At 35.9% G+C, this 19,908-nt stretch overlaps 1 protein-coding gene across 1 annotated transcript in view; it reads right to left on the bottom strand.

The window, feature by feature from the left end:
- Positions 1 to 19,908, bottom strand: part of MAP3K1 (mitogen-activated protein kinase kinase kinase 1) — a 54,003-nt gene that overhangs the window by 21,724 nt on the left and 12,371 nt on the right. Inside the window, 1 exon segment of the mRNA XM_050329100.1 lies at positions 1,868 to 2,018. Coding sequence (XP_050185057.1) covers positions 1,868 to 2,018 — 151 coding nt within the window.

The raw sequence follows: 19,908 nt of genomic DNA, 5'->3' as shown, positions 1-19,908 counted from the left end.
ACATGCAACACAAAAGCAAGAACCTTTCTTTCTGTCCATTTGTTCCGCTTATGTTAGTTGTGGCACCAACTGATTTGATTCTCCAAGTACATCTGTAACTGTTATTCAAGATACTTCAAAGGACAGCAGTTTTCCCATAAGGACAGTAGAAACCAAAAGAATTTCTTTCTAAAGGCATTGTCAGTTTATTAAAAGCTGTAATATTGGATCCATCCATTACATACAGAACCAGCTGAGAAGTACTAGGGCTACTATTTCTACAGCACAATACTTAGTACAAAATAAAAACTTTAAACCTAGAGGCAAGCCAGCAAAACCAGGTATGCTGTGCCCTGTAAAAACCACACCAACATCTTCTGTCTGCCATACAAGTAAAATAGGTATACCGTATCTGGTGTCTGAGGTAATCACCGTGCACAGTGTTGCATGATATTGATGGGGACACATGCTCAAGTAAAGGGAGTACATACAGTTCCAGTACAGTGCTTTGTTGCATGAACACTTAAATTTTGACATTGAGGATTGGAGTATTTCAACACAGCTTTCACCTATCTGCCTGTCAGACCCACATAATACATAAGAAGAGTAAGGTCCTGGGAATTAAATTAAAAACAGTCACACTGAGCAGATTCAGTTTTAGTTCTACATTTATTTATGTCTCAGACTTGACTCAAAACTAGAAGGAAGCTCCAAGTAACACCTGAGATAAACAGAGTAGACTCTACTAGGAAGTTCCAGAGGTCTCCTTGACTGAGACAAAAACTGAAAGGGGCTTTCCCTGCTTAGGTTATGGGTAGGAAGAGACATCTAGAATTAGTGACTAGTTATTAAAGTGAACAGGATAAAAGAGAAGTATAAAGGGCAGTGAAAGCCTTTTTTCCCCTCCTACCAATTACTGTAATGCTTCTTTGCTGCAAAGTCAGAATGCAAATATTGTATCTACACACAAGTTAAAGTTACCAGCTGCTAGTGCTTGAAAATATTTAAAATGTAAATTATAGTAATCGAGGATCTGGAGTACCAAATGTATTAAAACACCCAGAAACCTCAAGAGAAGTGGGCTGAGTAGAGAAACAATTTCAAGCCATGCATTAACACAGATGTACTTAAATTTTTCAAGTAAAAACTGTTTGGTATTATTTGACCCTTTGAGGTATTGTTTTTTTGGTGCACTTGTAAGTATTTTCAATGTTATTTCTCATGAAAACCAACAAAACCTGCTTATTTCTGTTCTAGAAAAGCTGCCCCAAACACTTGTTTACAGCATCCAATGATCTTAGCTTTAAATTAGTACTACCATCAGTTGGTACATGGGAGTCACATCAGCCAATGCAACTACATTTATAGGTAAGTAGTGGCTATTAATCAACCAGCATTATGCTGAACAGAATTGTAACTATGTTAAAAATTTTCGGGTTTGATCTATCTGCATTTCTTAAAACCGCTTCCCAGCCATTTATGCTGAATGAAGGCTAACAGAATACTCTATCATCCAAAGTTTAGCAGAGTTGAGAATAGGCTGAAGGAATAGTTCAGTTTTGGGGTTTTTTCCTGGTTTTAGCAAGTTTCTACCGAATGAACAGGAGCTATTTTGGTTGTTGCCGTTAGAGGGCAGTATTGCCGCAGTAGTACGGGATAGTATCCAAAGCAGCAGCACAGCGGTAACACCTTTGCCTAAAAACAGAGCTCGTCAAACGTCTACATTTCAGAAAATCAGCCACAGTTTCTTATGAAACACCTCATAACCAATGGGCAGGAGGAACATAATTAAGAGTAGGAAAAATTTTAAGGAAAAGGTTTTTAATAGAAAGAATTTTAAGGGATTTTTGTTTGTAATAGCTGTTACTCTTCCATCAGTGCCACTTACCACCGGGCCTCTTCTGCTCCTTCTTTCTAGCCATTCATGCTTCCAGGCTGGCATACACGTTGCCTTGAGTTTCTCCCTGATCATGCGCTCTTCTGGGCGGTCATCCATCTTCTGCAACCCCCTCAGGGTTTCTTTATTCTCCATGTCACGACTACAGCAAAGAAAAAAAAAGTCATAAACACAATTTCAGTTAATGTCTAACACCACAGGAGTCTTAGACTTTGTGCCACCCTATTCTCCCTCTCCTTACAACGCAGCTGCTAAAACATTATTTCCAACAGATTAACAAGCATTTTAAGCTAATTTGTTACTCTCCCATTTGAAGAATACTGTTTAGGGGGATACTTGTTTAAAATGTATGTACTGCGTGTAACATTGAACACCCAGTAAAAAGGAGGATCTTGACAAATATAAATCCAAGATCTTGACAAATATAAAACCAATACAAAAATTATGTCATGTCATTCACCAATGGTTTCACAAGTGTTGCAATGGTTCATACGTTCCTCGTAAATTCAACATTTGCAATCTCTATTTTAATACAATTTACAAAATGAAACTAAATTAATGGTGAAAATTTTCCATCTTTATAAGTTGAACAAGATTGAAACTATGTATGTAGTGCCTCTTCCTATATATCAACTCTCTCAGAAAAGAGAACCTGTAAACTAACACACACAATCACAGAATAGCTTGGGTTGGAAGGGACCTTAAAGATGATCTAGTTCCAAACCCCCTGTCACAGGCAGGGACACCTTTCCAGGTTGCTCAGAGCCCCATCGAACCCGGCCTAAAATATATTTAAACTAGACATAGAAGTTGTGAAAATAAGGCTAGTGGTCTTGACATTTGCTCTCCGAGTGACTGATGACTCAAGAGCCCTTGAAGTTGATTATAATAATAGCAAATTTTATAGCAAGTTTATATCTTTAAAATGAAAATTAAATCCTTCTGGGCTTTTTGACCTACAACGAAGTAGTTGCATGTGATTGCTGACAATAACAAAAAAGCAAAAAGTATTGTCAGACAGTGGAAAACAAATATGAACAGTCTGGAAGATTTCCTGATTCTGCTGAGCTATCTGATAAATCACCAAGAAAACCACATTCTTAAGCAGCAGCACATGATCCCCACCCATCTTAGTGAGGCTAGTGCTCTTTAAAAATAAGCAAGCTTGGTTAAGCCAACTGTCAGAATGAGATTTTATTACAAAAGTAAGATCACAACTTCAAGTGGAAGATAGAGTAATATAATAATTTAGATATAACTGCTGCTGTCTTGTATGAAGTCTCAGCTTTTAAAACATTTAGCTATGTAGTTACAACTGCATTTGTGTACTGTATGATGACCTACAACATATTCCCTGTAACATTCATTGTAATACAGTGATTAAAATTACAATTCCTATCTTCAGCAGTAGTGTATCACTAGGGTCATTTATTGGATATCTGTACTTAAAAAAATGAAGTTTTTGTTGGTCAGAAGGAGAGTACTCCTGTTACTTTTTTTTTTTCTCTCATTGTAGAGACAAAGGAAACAAAGGATTCTGAGGCAGGAAATAATTCTTCCTGTCCAGTACTGAAATGTAATACGCAAATGGACACTATAAACAAACTGTATTTTCTTTCAAGCAACTTAAATCTAAACCTACTGTTAATAACTAATTTTGGATACACAGAACTGTGCCTAGTGATTAAAGACTTAAAAATGTTTGTAAATACAAACACAATCCACCTAAGAATAAATGTTTTTTTCAGAGGTTAAGCATTAATGCTTAATTCCAAATCTAATGCAAGTCACATAAGAATAATTTTTGTCCCAGTACTGAATTCCATACTATTACCTTCTAGAAACAGAGACAAACACAAGTGACAATTCTTGAAAAACAAAGATATTATAGCAGCAGGTAGAGTCCAAATGCAGAATGTGCCTGAAAGTTTCAAATACAGAAGAAACCACTGTGTAAAAACAGCCAACTTTACCATTTTTTCCTCAGTCAAAAAAATCTGTTTAAAGACAAAAAAAAATCTTTGATAAGCAGCTCTAAAAGCACAGCTTTAAAATATAGGTGCAAGTTAAAAACATCATTAATGTGGTTTTAATATTAGTTATTCAATGGCATGAACCATCTCAGTTGCATGAATACTTTGTATACTAGACAGAAAACACCACCTCAGTGAAAGAATGACACAGTATTTCATTTGTTCATATAACCACGATTAACTTCCCAACTGATATTTAAAGTCTTTTAGAGGCCCTTGGACTTGAATTCATGAACAATGTAATACAACAGTGGAGGCTTCACAATCTCTGCCTGTTCTCTAAAAAGAAGAAGCAGTTATCTTCCTCTCATGTGACAGCTAAACCAACCTATTCTCGCCTGCACAAAGAACTCTTGTGCTTTCTCTCCATGCAGGTGGGAAAGACCAACTGAGTCCGAAAGGTTTTGCTTACTAAACCACAGTTATCTTATGCAGAATTTAAGTACTATATATATTTATAGAACACGACTTCTGAAGTGATCCAAACAATTTGGATTTTAACTCAAGGCTTGGCTAAAATACTCACTAAATACTCCTACCTGCTGAGTCTGTGAAAAAAATATTTTTCCTGTATGTGTATAAAACTCCTGTATACTGCAGGAACCCCCTCACTTAGTGACCCAAACCTGCAGGGGTTTCTTTATTAGTATTTTTATTTTATTTAATCTATAGCAAACTCCATCTATTCCACGCAAGCTGAAGCTTTGCTACATGGCACTGGGCTACATTGCCAGTCTTTATATCACTGTACCTCAGCATAAAATAAAAATATGAAACCCAGAGCATACTCCACCAAGGACTTGATCCTGCAGGGTACAGAGAATTCTAATCTTCATACAGCAACAGCACCTATTCATCAGTCAAGGTAGCCATGAACAGTCAAGGTAGTACTTAAGTGAGCAGGTGAAGAACAAGCCTCAGAGAACATGCCAGCTTGGGCCATGGAGCCTGACATTTCTCAACAGCCCACCTCTCTGCTTCATCAGGAAGCAAGGATGTTGCTCTTAAATGTTTCAGCTTCTCATGAATCAGGTAAAAAAGATAAAAGGCTTTGTTTTTTTGTTTCTGATGTTTAACTTTTAAACTTTGTCCTGTTAAGGCAACACTAAGGATCTTCTGAATTCTTTGTATTAGTAGTGTTAAGCAAACAGACATCAGCTCCTCTCAAGAAATTCCAAAGAAATGGATCTAAACTGTAGTTCTAAAGTACAGAGCAAGATCAAAAGTGTGATGAATACTGCATAATGCAGTATTAATGCTTTTTAATGCATAAGTTCAGTGGTCTGTAGATTAATAATTGCTTTACTCGCTTTGGATTATTTGCTTCAGGAACTGTAAAACTAAATACAGTAAGATTGTTTCCATGCAGCACACTAATCTACTGCAACATCCTGTGCAACAGAGAAGGCAAAGAATCCTTTGTTTCTGTGTCTTCATTTTGAAGACATGCAAACAGTAATTAAATAGTCAGATATATTAACAACTTGTTTTCTATGGATCAGTGACTCAGTATTTTAAAAATAAGGTATGTAGTAGACATGCTACTTTAGCAAGTAATAGTGAAATACACAAGCAATCTTTTCCTCTAATAGCTCAGTGATTTAAATACTAATTCTCCACAAGTATTTTCCTTACAAAGGGTATGCAGTGGTATACAAAAGCTGAACTGTAGTTCCAATGCCTTTTCCTGTGCTTCTCAACAATTAGATGTCTTGGTTTCTCAGCTATCTTACTTGGCGAGAAAAAGCTTTACCCAATAGCCAGGCTGGACTAGATTTCATTAGCAAAAGGAAAACAGGAAAATGCATAAAATAGAAGTCAATTCACCAAGAAAGGGAAGCTTTGTCTGCTGTATCCACAAACGGTCAATCAGAGTGTGGAGAAAAGTTACTAGCTTCCTTTTTCTTTTTTTTCTTTTTTTTTTTTTAACATTTGTCGAAAGCAAGCTAGCAAAGGTAACTTGCATATCAGCAGAGGTCAAAGCATGGGCAACCAAAGGGAACATTCATGAACAAAAGTAGTAATACAGCAGCTATGTCAGAACAATTTAACAGGTTTAATGGAAAGGCACTGAATGAAAAAGAATTAATATGGGAGAAATCATATATTCTGTTTAGTGCAAATGCCATATATGGTAACAGTACTGGAAACAACCTTAGATGGGATGTAAAGATCTCATTTTGAGGATCTTAAGCGAAAATTAAGAATATTGAAACCCTGCTAAAAGCAACCCAGGCCTCAACAGATAGCAAGAACTGGTCTAGTTGGCCTCCTCTAAGAGGCATGCAAAGAGCAGTGCTCAGTGTGGGGAGCAGGGACAGAAGAGTTAACCATTCACTGAATTGAGGATGCCAGCTATTAGTGTTTTAGATAACTTTTTGCCACTTACAGTGCCAGTAGTGTTCTTTTGCCATTAAGTACTTCTAATGATATCAAGATCAGTTAAAAAAAAAAAAATCATATCAGGATGGACAAGGCACAGTCTGTCAGTCTCCCATTCCTTCTCCTGCTGATTCACTACTGCTGGCATTTATCATCTGTCAATTTGTGTCCATCCTAATAAAGTAGAAGATCAGGTATGGTACATTTTATTAAAACCTTATCAGGGAACTTTCCTAACCCGGTACTGCCACTTAACAACAGCATGAACATGCTACCTCCTAGAAGTCTATGTACCTGGCTCCTTAAAAGAGAGACTTAAGCAGAAAGTTATATAACTGTGAAATTAAGTTCCATTATTCTGCTAGAGAAGACATACCTTGAAGACTGGTATGTCAAAAGGGGCAATTGTCAAAGACAATATTTCACTCCTAACAGGACAATATTCATGACCAAAGCTCTAACTCCACAAATGAGCCATACCCTTCAGTAGAACCTCACAGGCCCTGGGGTCAAGAAGGATCATCCTTCCTGTGAGACTCTTCCTACAAAACAAGCCAAGAAACAACAACCTTTGTATGCAACAGATGCTTGTTACAAAGCTAATGAAATGGGTTGCTCTCTCCTGCATGTTTCCTAAGAAAGTTATCAGACATATGACATAAGTATTACAAAAAGCTCCTGTGGCTCTCTAATACTTTCCATCATTTAGTCTCCCAGTAGCAATCCAGATGCATCAAGGTATATGCATACTGTGGTGCTTTCAACATGTAAAAAATAGTAGTTACATTACACGATCTCAGACCTTTCATACTAAATGCTTTCCAGAGAATATGGTATTTTATCTCTCGAAAGCTAAAAACTTACACCATTACTGAGCAGAATTTCTAGAAATTACAGGAGGTAGATAACTTATGTTGGTACATGAGACCCAAAGCTAGTATCACTCATGCAGCTTAACTATTTTCATAATATTATGTGTTTTGACTAAAATAACTGAAGTGTGATAATGCAGTTTATACCAAGTTTCATAATTTATTACTGTATGACAAAGTTCAGTATCCCAATAGAGGGCAGCGCCCAGTATGCCCAGTTTCAGCAGCTGAAGAGAATATGCAAGTCCTGCCCCCATCACAGTGTAACATATTACTGGGCCTTTCTCCAAGAACAGCAGTAATGTCATTAAAAACACTGGAATACAAGTGCTCACTGATAGTCAACTACATGATGAGTTCCTCTGCAACAGGTTATAGGATCTCAAGCACAGGTTTTAGAACAGGATTCTTTCCCTCAGGTTAGCCCACCAGAGCTCTTCTCTGGCTCTTGCCAAAGTGTAAGACCAAGTCTTTACTTGTTATATATCACATAAGTCAATTCCCCTTTAAACAAAATCAAATTCTTCACTTCTTGTATGAAGTTAAATCTCTCAGGCCCCAAATTATCTGTCACTTCAGATTCTTCAAGCCTGTCCCACCCCAAAACAGGAGTTATGAGGTGAAATGTGATGGGCCAAGACAAAGAAAGGATCGAATCAGAGCATATATGGTCTTTGGTGATGTAAAGTCTGAAGCCATTAAAAGAAAGACAGGATTAAAAAGAGGATAAAACCCAAAATACAAGTCCTAAACTAAACTTGTTATTGGAGATTATTTTTATATGTCCACTTATCAGGTATATGAGAACATTCATACTCTTTCAAGTGCCTCTCCTACTTTTAAAGATGAAATTGCTTAATATATATTGGATGACTCTCAGAGCAGAGTAAAACATCTCCAAACATAATGCACAGGATAAAGAGTTTCTCAGACAATTTAACTCCCCTCTCCTCAACACAGAATAACATTAGGTATTTCATACCAAAAAAAAAAAAAAATTATGCTTTAAGTCAGCTTCAGACAATAGGGATGAGCAGATAAAGCTGCATACTACATCCTCCCCCTCCAACTGGAATAGTGAAAATAAGACAGCATGCAAACAAGTGACTTGGACAGGATGAGTTAGAATTTCAAAAGCTACAACCTATAAATAATTTTTGAAGCAGTTATAAACAAGAAAGGGAATGTAGAACATTCTGACACTGTTCAAAATGGCAGAATTATCAGTAGATATCAAATGTTCCAAAAGCGCTGCTGGAAAGAAAATGTTAAACTTCTCTAAGCAAATATCACAAAAATAAGCAACAAAAGAAAGGCAAAAAAAACCATAAAGGCATATAAGTATGTTATTTCTAGCAAAGACACATAACATAATCTGCTAATTTTAAGCCTTAATGACTGGTTAGTCAGTAAGTGATATGTAAGGCAAGTGGAGAACTAATCTCACTCTATTAAAAACCGCTAAGTCTTTAAATGATTTAAAGCTAAAGTCAAAAAGCTACAAACCCCCAAAACTGCCAGCCTTACAGAAGGAGAGCAGAGATGCAGAGAAAAGTTTAACAGGTTTGCTCTCTTCTGAAGAATGATTTGACTGATATGGTTCCATGATAACCATTATTTCTCTCCAGGGTTATACTTGTTTCTTAGTGCAAGGTGCTGACAATTATAAATAACTATTATTGTCATCTACTGTTGTACTGAAGTAGCACTTAGGAGTCATGAAGCAGGACCCTAGTATCCTAGTCATCTAATTTGTTTGTTGTTGTTGTTGTTGTTGTTTGTTTGCTTTTGGTCTTCTGTTTTGGTTTTTGTTGTTTTTGTTTTTAGTTGTTTGTTTTTTTCCCTAAGTTTATGTATCTGTTTTTGTTATTTAGTACTAATTTTTTTTAAGTCTGTGCTCTAAGTTTTTTTTTAATATCTCTTTTCCATATATTTATCAATATGGATAATAATAAAACAATAATACTGGATTAATATCATTAATATGATGTCTTATGATATAAGAACAATAAGCTATACTAAACAGGCACTATTTGCTAAAGAAATATGTCTTACTCAATAACAGTCAGAGACTCATTCAAAGTGTACCTGTCCTATGAAGATTCACGCAGACACTGAATTCTGCTCAAAAGACGAAATGGACTAAGCATTTCCACATATATTTCTGACTCTGGCATAAAAAGCTTTCCTAGGGTGCAGAAATAAGGTAAAACATTAATTGTAAGCCTATTCTGAGTAACTGCTGGGTGAAGAAATACAGCACTAGAGCAACCCTTCACCCACTTATGGTAGATCCATATTGAACAGCACGTTTTCTAGCAGCAGAAAGCCAAAAGTGAACTGGCTTTCACCATGAAGATGACTCAGGCTCTTCAGTTCCTTAATGCTCATACAATGCTCCCCCAGGTACAGAGTGTGCTCTGCACTGCACTGGAAGAGCTCTGTCTCCCTGAGCACCAAGGAGAATTTTTGGTGGTATCTGTCAACTAATCTAGCCACAGGCCAGGCACAAAGTAACTACACCCACTTTAACAATGGCAACTGCTATTACAAATGCTTATTTTTGTAAGATAACAACAAGCTAGCACTGACAAAAAAATTACAGGAAAAGGCATTCAAAACTTCTGCAAGTAAAAAAATATGGCTAAAAACGGCTATAGCTTCAGTAACTCCTATTTTGCCTTCCTTAAAATTTTTAGTGTTAAAAAGAAAATAAGCACTGGAATCTTAACTGATGAGGAGGGGAGTGTTTAGTTAGACAATTTGAAAAAAAAAATTATTAATACCAAGGGTGTTTTCAAAAGGACACATGACAAGTGTATATGTAAGATAATTATCTGGAGCACAGAAACATAGAAGTATATGCATATTTCAGGCAGAGGAGACATGTTTTCAAGGCAAAGATCTTTCTCTTACATCATTAGATTACCTTAGAAATGGAACTTAAGAAGCAGAGTTACAATGACGCACTTATTAAAGTTTGGCTTTATTTCGGACTTGGTTCAAATGTTTAATATGACAGTCATCAGAAAAGTAATAAATATTTAGAACTTCATAAGTGCATGATGTCATTTCCTTCTTTATAACTGTCCATTTAAACTTCTTACTTCATCAGAAATTGACTGTCAGCATTCAAGATAACAGGTCCTGATTTACCATTACAACCACTAATACCATTTTTTTATCAGTCACATAAAACCTACAACTACTCAGACCATCTTTCAGGTAGCCAATAAGAATGTCAGGGTCCATACAAGCTTTTCAATGAATAAAGTCAAAGTTGAACTGCAAGAAAGACTTCAAGCCATGAACCAGGAATCAAGAAAAATTTGTTTAAGAATTGCCATGCCTTTAGTGTGTCAATCCACACTAAAGGAGCCTGAAAGGTATCGATAGGAAGCAGTTATTAACCACTTGTGCAGTACCGACCCTCAAGCATTGCTTCAGCTGAGACAGTAGCACTCAGTGAAGCCCATGGATTCAAAGAAAAAAACAACCCACAGTAACACACAAGTGTGCTTTCAGATTTTCAAACTGTTCTCCCACATAGCCCAAAAGACAAACATTGTGTTTGTTCTGCAGTACTATACACTGGGCTTTTGTGGACTACTTGTCTTAAGTTCATCAAAGCAATCCTCAAACATCCACATTCTGTCCGCAGTTAGGTTTGCCCTCTACAAATTAAGTCTGAAATTTAATGGAGCAATTTTCTGGAAATTTGACATTATCATTAAACTTCCACTTAGAAATCCCAAATAATAATAATAGCAAAGCCAACTGCCAAAAACATACTCAACTGAAAGCACTTCCTTATCCCAAGTATGATTTTTCTACATGTCTCACCATACTTCCCTTAAAAACTGCAAGCCCAAGTGCTACAATCCATTTGAAACAAGCAACCTGAAATAAGGGAAAGTCAAACTACAAATATTTTGGGTTTATTCTTCTGCTTCCTAGTTGCCACTGCCACCACCACCTGATTAATAAGAACAATCATTATTGGGAATTAGGATGATTAAGACAGCAGTGCAATTTTTGCATTTTATTTAAAACAGCTCAAGAGAAACTTCAGTCCTGAATTGCAGATACTTTATTCAGATTGTCCCAGAATGCTTTTGTTTTTGTAAAGTAAACAAATATCAGAGCTTTGATTTTCAGTTTCACATGTATTAGCTCTGTCCTTGGAAATTTTTTTAATTAAGAAAATAACTTGCAGAGAAAATTAAAGCTATGTAGGAAAAGCATGTAAACTATATCAATCCCTGGCATGAGTGTCTCATTTATGAAAATATCATAAAATGAATGTATTTCATATTACATATTACATGTGTTGCCACCAACAGATTGAACATTTTAAAAATCCACACAAAGCAGAAAGCCGCTACACAAAGCCCTAGGTAGAGGACAGTATTTCAATAGTTCCGTTAAGTTTTAAAAGCAAGACAGAAGATTTTTGGATGCTGCTGCAAACATACTGCATATATCCCCGTTAAAGGAAAATCAACTAAATAAGAGCACTGAATTTCATCTCAAAAAATCCAAGTAAAGCTGGCAGTTTTATTCTGAATATTCCAACTAAATCAGGTACTCATAACAGGGGAAAACTGGACACAAAGTGTATTCTATAGGCCAGAGAACTAGAAAATAAAACAGAAATCAGAAATACTGAATTTTTTTGCAACATCAAACAGCTTGCAGCACGCTGCAACAAAGTTGTGTATGTACAAGCAGTATATAACAGAGATATTAAGGTATTTTAGCATTACAATGTAATCTTTAAATAACAGCTATAGTGAGTCCCACGGAATGCATTCAAAATGAAGTCATATATGATGTTTGTAAAACTAGAGGTTCAGAGAGAGTACTGAGAGTTTATTCCAGGGGACAACACAGCAAAAGTAAAAATTTTCAAGTTTTTTTATTTTTTAATCAAGCAGCTTTCAAAAATCTGAGGAACAAAAAGCAAAAGTTAAGTTTCAGAGTATTCATCTGAAAGCAAACCTGCTTAAGCAAGACATCCAAATTTCATTTCTACTCACTCCCCTATCTGCCATTCCATATCCATTAAAGACAAGTCAAGGTGCTGTATGTACTTTAAGTTTTTCAGTTTGGTAATGGATCTAAATGTCAGACACAAACACTTAAGATTTAGAGATGAAGATGCTTTTAATCATTAAAAAACCCACTGAGAATTTAGAAAATAATAAACGGTAAAGAGTACCTAAAATATTTGTATGCAAGTAGGATCTTGAATTTGCAGCTAGAATACTCTCAGATCAAGTATGAACATTAGAACTAAAGTGGTAATAAGCCTAAAAACCTATTAGGTAATTTAAATACTTAGGCTCTGAATAAACAGCTATTTATGCTACTACAGATGAAGAAGGGGCCAGAAGGTATCCTAACTTGCGTAAGCAACCTGTTGAAACAGTTCTATGTACCATCCCCCAGACTGAGGAGTTTCCACTCCTCACCTTGATTATTCATTTCTATTTATCCCTACTGATGTGGACCTGACTTCAGATCAAAAACACAAAACACTGCCACACATATTGAAACTTGAAGTTGGAGAGGAGAAAATGGAAAACTATTAGACTGGATTTGATCTCCAATCTAATTCCCAGGAATTAGAAAAATTTCCCAGGAAATTTCCCAGGAAAACAGACAGGATGGCATTTCTGACAAACAAGCTTCTTTCACAGTACACATGCACTGTAATAAATATTTATTCCAATAGAGAAGATCTCACATGCAGAAATGGGATTACCACACCGAAGACTACGGTTTCAAAGGATAAAGAAAGTCTTATTATTAAAGTGAAACTGCCAAAGTAGAAACAATAGCCCCTAAAAGCTGAGGTTTGTTCCTCTTCAACTCAGTAAGACAGCAGAGGTTATGTCCTGCAGCCATGAGATTAGATGTATTGGAAAGTTTATCACACTGAAAGCCATTAATACTACCTTTTTTCTGCTTTCTGTTCAACAGGTTACTCCCCCAAAATAACAATTTCCTTTGTCTCCTATTTATGGTAGGAAGAAAATGCTATATTTCCAGGACAGAAAGGAAACATGGCAGTATGACTCGAACATAAATACAAGAAGAGAACTTACAAATAACTGTAGACCCTGTGCATTCACAAGGCTCCCAGTTGCAGTCTGTCACTCCACAGGATCTCCCCATAGGAGCATCTTTGTAAGAACAAGCCACACAAGTCCATCTAGCCCAATATCCTATGTCAAACTGCAACTATTTGTGCATGTTGTAGTAAAACCACAGAACAATCTCTGATCAACATCTTCCACCAGATTCTTCACCAGCAAATGTGTGGCTTCAGGGAGGAGTCAGGAGGATGCCCCCTCATGAATTTGCTCAATTGATTTTTGATCTGCTGTAAGTTTTCATCTGCTGGTTTGTATATAGACCCCGCCCTAGAAACTGAAGTCATGTCATGTGTAATGACCCGAGATGTTTTAAAAGAAGCTGAAATGACCTCAAGGAAAATTTTAAAATTATGTTTACTCAGTACACTACAATACTAAAAAAAATGGCAACGTGACAGCTGAAACTAACTCCAGTATAGAAAATTCTAAGATACATATGTAACTGCACATTGTTTAGTTACATACATTTGCCACTTTTGTGTACAAAGGTAGGTCAGGGAAAAAATTCTCATTTTTATAAATCAGAAAAACCCTAGGCTGGGAAATATCGTAACTTTAAAGAGTTCCCATAAAGACACCCACCCACCCCACCCCCCCCTTGAGCTTGCCCTTTCTTTTAAAATACCAAAGTAAGTATAAAAGAGTTGTAATCATGAAATCTGCTCTTGTAAATAAGTCAAAAACAAGGAGGTACTCGGGTATCCTCCTGAGGTATTAATAAGAGACTTGATAAAAAACTTGGTCCACAAGTACAGGCCTTGCTTTCCTTCTTTTTGCTTTGATTAAATTTATCTTGAAAAGGTCTTTGACTTCTCAAGGTAGAAGACACTGCATCTCCTTGATTACACACCACACTATCAGCATTATTATACAAGAACGATACAAGAAATCCCACCGTTTCAATATTCAGAAAGTGTTACACCAGAAATACCATTATGTGCAACTAAATTTAAACTACAATAAAAAAATTATTCAATGAATTATTCAGTGAGTAAGTTTTACTCAAATCAAGCTGGCAGACAGAAAAACTCAAATGACCTACTTGACCTTTTGGGGGTGGAAGAAGGAGAAACTGTACAACTACCGTTTATGTCAAAACTCTAAAGGAAGCTGTCCGTGCAAGCGGACATTCAACAAACATGTCTCTCAGTGTTACCATGTATATACTACCTAGAAGAGGAGAGGAAGTTCCACTTCATGAAGGTTTTCCCTAGGGTAACTATACTAGCAATGAATTCTTAAAAATCATGTCTGTTTGCACAATGTCTTATTAAAAAATTACTTCTCAGTTATACTCAAAGAAATCAGAAGATGATTGTCAATTACTACAAACTATCAAAAAGAGAAAACAGAAGAAGTGTTCAGTTAAATTAGTTTCCTGACAAAGCTATAACAGAAACACTGTGTGTTTGTGTCTTGAAATGTGTTCTGAGGGATCTCAGCAGCTCTTCCTGCCCTAGGCATTGATGTTTCCAACAAAGCATAAGAAGTCCGTAATTTCCTGCTTTGCAAAACTATCAAAACGACTGTCATTTTTTCAGCATCTAACAGGCAGACAGGAACAGATTACTGTACCCAGACAATGTTAGTGTTTCATTAGCACACTGAAAATGGTACCTCAGCTACGAAGGGAAGCTGGCAGCAGAATTAAAGATAAAACCAAAAAAGCCACCTCGGATTTCTGAGGGCACCAATAACAAAAAGGCAATCTCTTCCCGAGGCCTAGACAGAACACGACCAGACAGTCAAGAAAGATGCATTCTCATGCTCTCCCTGAAACAGAAAACTCAATACATACAGTAAAGTGGTATTTGTCATAACACAGATGGCATTAAGACATAGAAAATTACTAATGGAAGTTAAAAAAGGACTCCTATTGCAGAGCTAGGGAATGAAAATCATTTTGCACAAGTCAGTCACATGCTTTCACTTTCTCTTATCTGCCTAAGAAAAAGCCCTTCTCTTTCCTTCCGTTGTAGCACACAAAAAATCTCCGAGAAACTCAGTTCATGGGAGGCAGCTATCTAAAAACAGAAGATATTTTCATGTGCTCTTATAATATCTGAGCATGTTTTACAAAGCAGTTCCTTTATGACAGATTCTTACATTCAAAAAACCAAAATGGTTGAACAAAGCAGAAATATAGCAGTTTGTTTCAACAATTATAAAAGGGTGTCATTAAGTCTTACATAACTTGTACACTTAAGTCTTACAAATAGCACAGTATACCAATTAACTTAAACTACATCATAGTTCAAGAAACTTAATAGATACAATCAGCACAGAACGGAACTTACTATATGATCTGTCGCAATTCAGCCTCTCCTCAGATGGCTTGTTTAAATAATAAACAATTTACCACAACAGAGTTGTTAAGAACTAAATAGAAACCATTTTGCTTGAGATCAGGACTTCATTTCCTTGCACTGCAGAGCACACTCACTGGGACCGTTCTCTGCAGTATCGCATGACTTTACATCAAGTCCACAGCAAACTCACCACGCACTGAAGATTAAGTTGCATTATGTAAGCTAAAAAAAGTACATGGGACTTGCTACCTGCAATTTGTCTCAGAAGACTTTTATAGCAGTAATTTTAAAGGTTCTTCTAGGAGAAAACAAACTCAGATTTGTCTTTTGTTTTTTAGGGAGAGTCTTTACGGTTCACAAAATGAAAATATATATCTTATAAAGTTATTCTCTTTACAGCCAAAGAAATCTTGTGTCATTCACATATAATACCTTTAGCTGAAAATGGTAAAGAAAACATCACCTAATTTGTTACTATCTAGCTAGGACCTTACAACTTACCAGTTCCAGTTTCAGAGTGCATTAGAAAGTAAACTACTAATGTATCCATAGGATATGGATCCCTCTTAGATCCGTAAGACAAACTATCATAATCTCTCCTCACTCCAGAACCAAATAAGCTGTTCATATTTACTTAATACCATTCATTAAAAAGCAATATTCTTCCTAGAAGAAAGCAGACCATGAAATCTAGCCCATGAATTGAAGTGTTACCAACAAAAATTATGATCAATGTGTGAAGCAAGTTAATTATCCAGAGTTTTTATTTTACTCAATCGATATATTCATAATTTTCCACTGTTATGAAGGGCAGCATACAAATGTATGAGAGCAATAAGCAAAAATGTCTATGTCTTAACTTGAAACACAATGCATAAGTGCCACTAGTGTCTGGGGGGGGGGGGAAGGCCATGGTGTGGGTGAGGAACAGTTAGCTTTGAATCTTTTTCTCATTTCATATATTTACCAGTTAGTACAATTATGAGCAAACAATGATATTCCACTCTATACCCCTTCACAAATTCACTTAATCACTAAAAACACAGCTTCTAGTGTGAAACATACAGCTGTCATCAGCTCAAAAGATATTAGACCTGTGTTGTATTAATGCTGGTATCTAAGTATGCACGTACCTTTTCAGGACCTCCATGGAAGTAAACATTACTAAAAAGTATTTCATAAATTTAAAGGGTTTTAAGCAACCATATAAGAGTGAAACATATGTGTAATAAAAGAAAGAATATGTACTTATTTTAAAAATCTTATGTTTGGAAATCACCTATATAATTTTGCACCCACAAGAACAACTTCACATAAATTAGCGTTCCATGAGTGTCTGAGCTTTCAGGTAAGAAGCAATCCCCACCCCCACCCCCACCTCAAAATCTACTACAGAACCTAATTACAGAAATATTTTTTCCTTAACTTTCTCCCTACTGCTTAGTCCAGTGAAGAACAACAAATGGAAAATACTTGAAACACCAACAAAGGCAAACCCAGAGGAATAGGCCATAAATGACAATGCTGATCCTGCTACAGAGTTTCACTAAAGCCAAGACCAACTTTTCCTCTCCACATCCCACTGGCAGACACAAATCCATACCAACAGAGACTACAAGTTTTGAGGCTGACTGAGAAACCCCCTTGTCTTACAAAAGGTCCAATAGCCTAGTGGTTTGTAAGTGTTGTCATTTCACTTTGGAACTAACTTAGAAGAGTTCTTCAGCCACTTCACAGCACTAGTTCATCAATTGAGATACTCTTTCTGCACTGTAGTTTTAACAGGAATTTCTGAAACTAATGCATATATGCCTTCAGCAAGTTTTTACTTCAATCTATTACCCGTTTCTCATGAAATCTCCAGTAATTCTGACCACCACAATGCCCTAAAATTAGAAAGGCAATAAGTGAATCTGTGCTTTCAAGTGTGTCTTAATCTGGTTTCCAGAGCTTTTCCAGTTCATTTTATTTCAGTCTTCTAAGGGAAGGTTAAACTAACATTGACTGAATCTTCTATTTCTGTTCAAAACCTATCTTACAATTTCTTCATGGAACAACAAACTCTGGTCTTTTAAAATGACGCCCTTTAAAAAAAGAAACCACCAAACCTTATTGGTTCAAACTGGTGGATGAAAGTCATCTAGTCTTTCATCACAGACACTTAATAAGAAGCACCTCAAGCAAGACACATATTTGTCAAAAGCATATTTTCAGCATTATTCTCAGGAGATTCTTAACTACTTCCAACTTGAAACTAATAATGCAAATAATACTTAACATTGTGCAGTCGATTGTTAACAAGTCAGAATAAACCACATCACTTTGAGCAAACTAGGTGATACTCTTCTGTTACTTTTTTCCCACTGCCAGCTTGAAAAAAGAGGGTATTACATTTCTGAAGAGGGTAGAAGATTACCCTTCTGGACTGACTCCTCTTCTGGATTGCTCCGCTCCCTGCCTTCACATTAAAAAAGTTTCCCAATCAATATGAAAATACCCATAGAAGTAATCTCATTTTTTAAAATTTGCTAAGTCTACCTAAGCTGTTACCAAATTTAGGCTTCACAATTAAGTAATTAATTCTATATTTCACCCGTATTTAAAATCCAACGTTCACTTTCTGCATAAGCAATTCTAGTCAAAGAGAGCACAGTAAAGACACATTCTCCAGAAAACACATAAATCAAATAACAGGAGAAATTCAGAACTATTCTTTTTAAAAAAAATTGACTAACAAGAGTGAGATTTCTTTTCTGTAAGAACATTCAGACAGAAGCACAACAATCCAGAAAGCAGCAATACATGACAATGTTTTAAAACTCCAGTATTGAAATAACCACCAAAAAACACCACCGAAACCAAACCACTAAGGGATGTGACAATTACTTTGAAATAAGAAGTTCACAATAAAAATGCAACTTAAATGAATGAGAATCTGACTGGATTAAAAAAAAAAAATTGGAAGAATTTGCTAGCTAGAAGTTTCAGTATGGTTTCTGAGCCTATTCAAGTGTCAGCATGTATCTAAGGCACAGGTGAGGCCCAGTTCGCTTAATCCTTTTTTGATTTGATGAAGCACAGCTCATACAGAACTGATTTCTATAATTTTCTGTACATACAATTATGTTAAAGTATTTTTGTAATGTAAAAATCTAAATTGTACAGCTCAGAAGAGCGTTTATCTTTGCGGCGTTTTTTTCCTGAATTCCTTCTGATGAAAATTCTTAGTTGCTCACTCTTTGTATTAGATTTATTGGACCAATCTACAAATTTTAAACTGACTTCATTTATTTGCCAGCAGTCATAACTGGCTTACTCAAAATTAAATGAAAGAAAAATGGAGAGCTAATTATATTCAAGAACATTAATTTTTATTTGGAAAGATCAAATTGTCACATCTGCCTTTATAAATTTTCCTCCAGTTTCCACCAAATTTCATGGGTGTTTTTTGCAGAAAAAATCATATGTGAAATCTCATTAGGTTTTGAGTTATCCACACTTCCACAGTATATTTGAGGATTTAAAATCAGAATCCATTTAAAAATCAGTAGTAACCTAAACACAGTGTTGTTTCTTTGAGCAACGCATTTAAAGATAAGAAACACAAACCACAAACTAGGACTGCAACTTGAAGCAGTGAAAGTAATGAAAATCATAAAAATATGGGTAATAAGAGTCCACAATTTCATTGAACCAACTTCAGAAAGGGTAAATTATCCCCCTTGTTACAGAGGAAATATTTTTCACCCAAAGGAAGTCACAACAACTGAACTTGGATTCCCTGAGATGCTACGAAGGAACTCATCAGCAGTGATTCAGTACACAAAATACTAAAGAAGTAACAAACTAAACAGGTGATAACTATGCAGCCTGAGCAGCACGGCAGCTTTAGTAGTTTACAGTTCCGTTTATGATTACCCCACTGTGCTATAACTCCTCTAAATGGACTTTCAACCTTAGTTAAAACAATTTGTTTACAGGACATAGTAAGAACTCTATCCCAGAATTTGTTTGAGTATTACAAATTCATAATCAAATTTAATTTCCTTTAATTTGCTATTCAATGTAAGTTTACTTTAGAAGAACAAAAAAAGTGGTGAAAAAAATCGACACCTCTTGCAACTCCAGAAAGTGCTCCAGTTTAATGGCATTGCCACATATTAAGAGATTACAAAAGGAATCTTATGTCAAATCAATGCATGATCAGAAGTCTTACAAATTTAACCAACATCACTGAAAGACATTTGCAATATGCTTGTTTTACAACCAAAAGAA

The sequence above is a fragment of the Myiozetetes cayanensis genome, unplaced genomic scaffold, assembly GCF_022539395.1.
Source record: "Myiozetetes cayanensis isolate MyiCay16 unplaced genomic scaffold, myiCay2020 scf4, whole genome shotgun sequence".
Lineage (NCBI taxonomy): Eukaryota > Metazoa > Chordata > Aves > Passeriformes > Tyrannidae > Myiozetetes > Myiozetetes cayanensis.
Note: the sequence above shows the minus strand (reverse complement) of the source record. Positions and strands in the feature narration are given on the sequence as shown.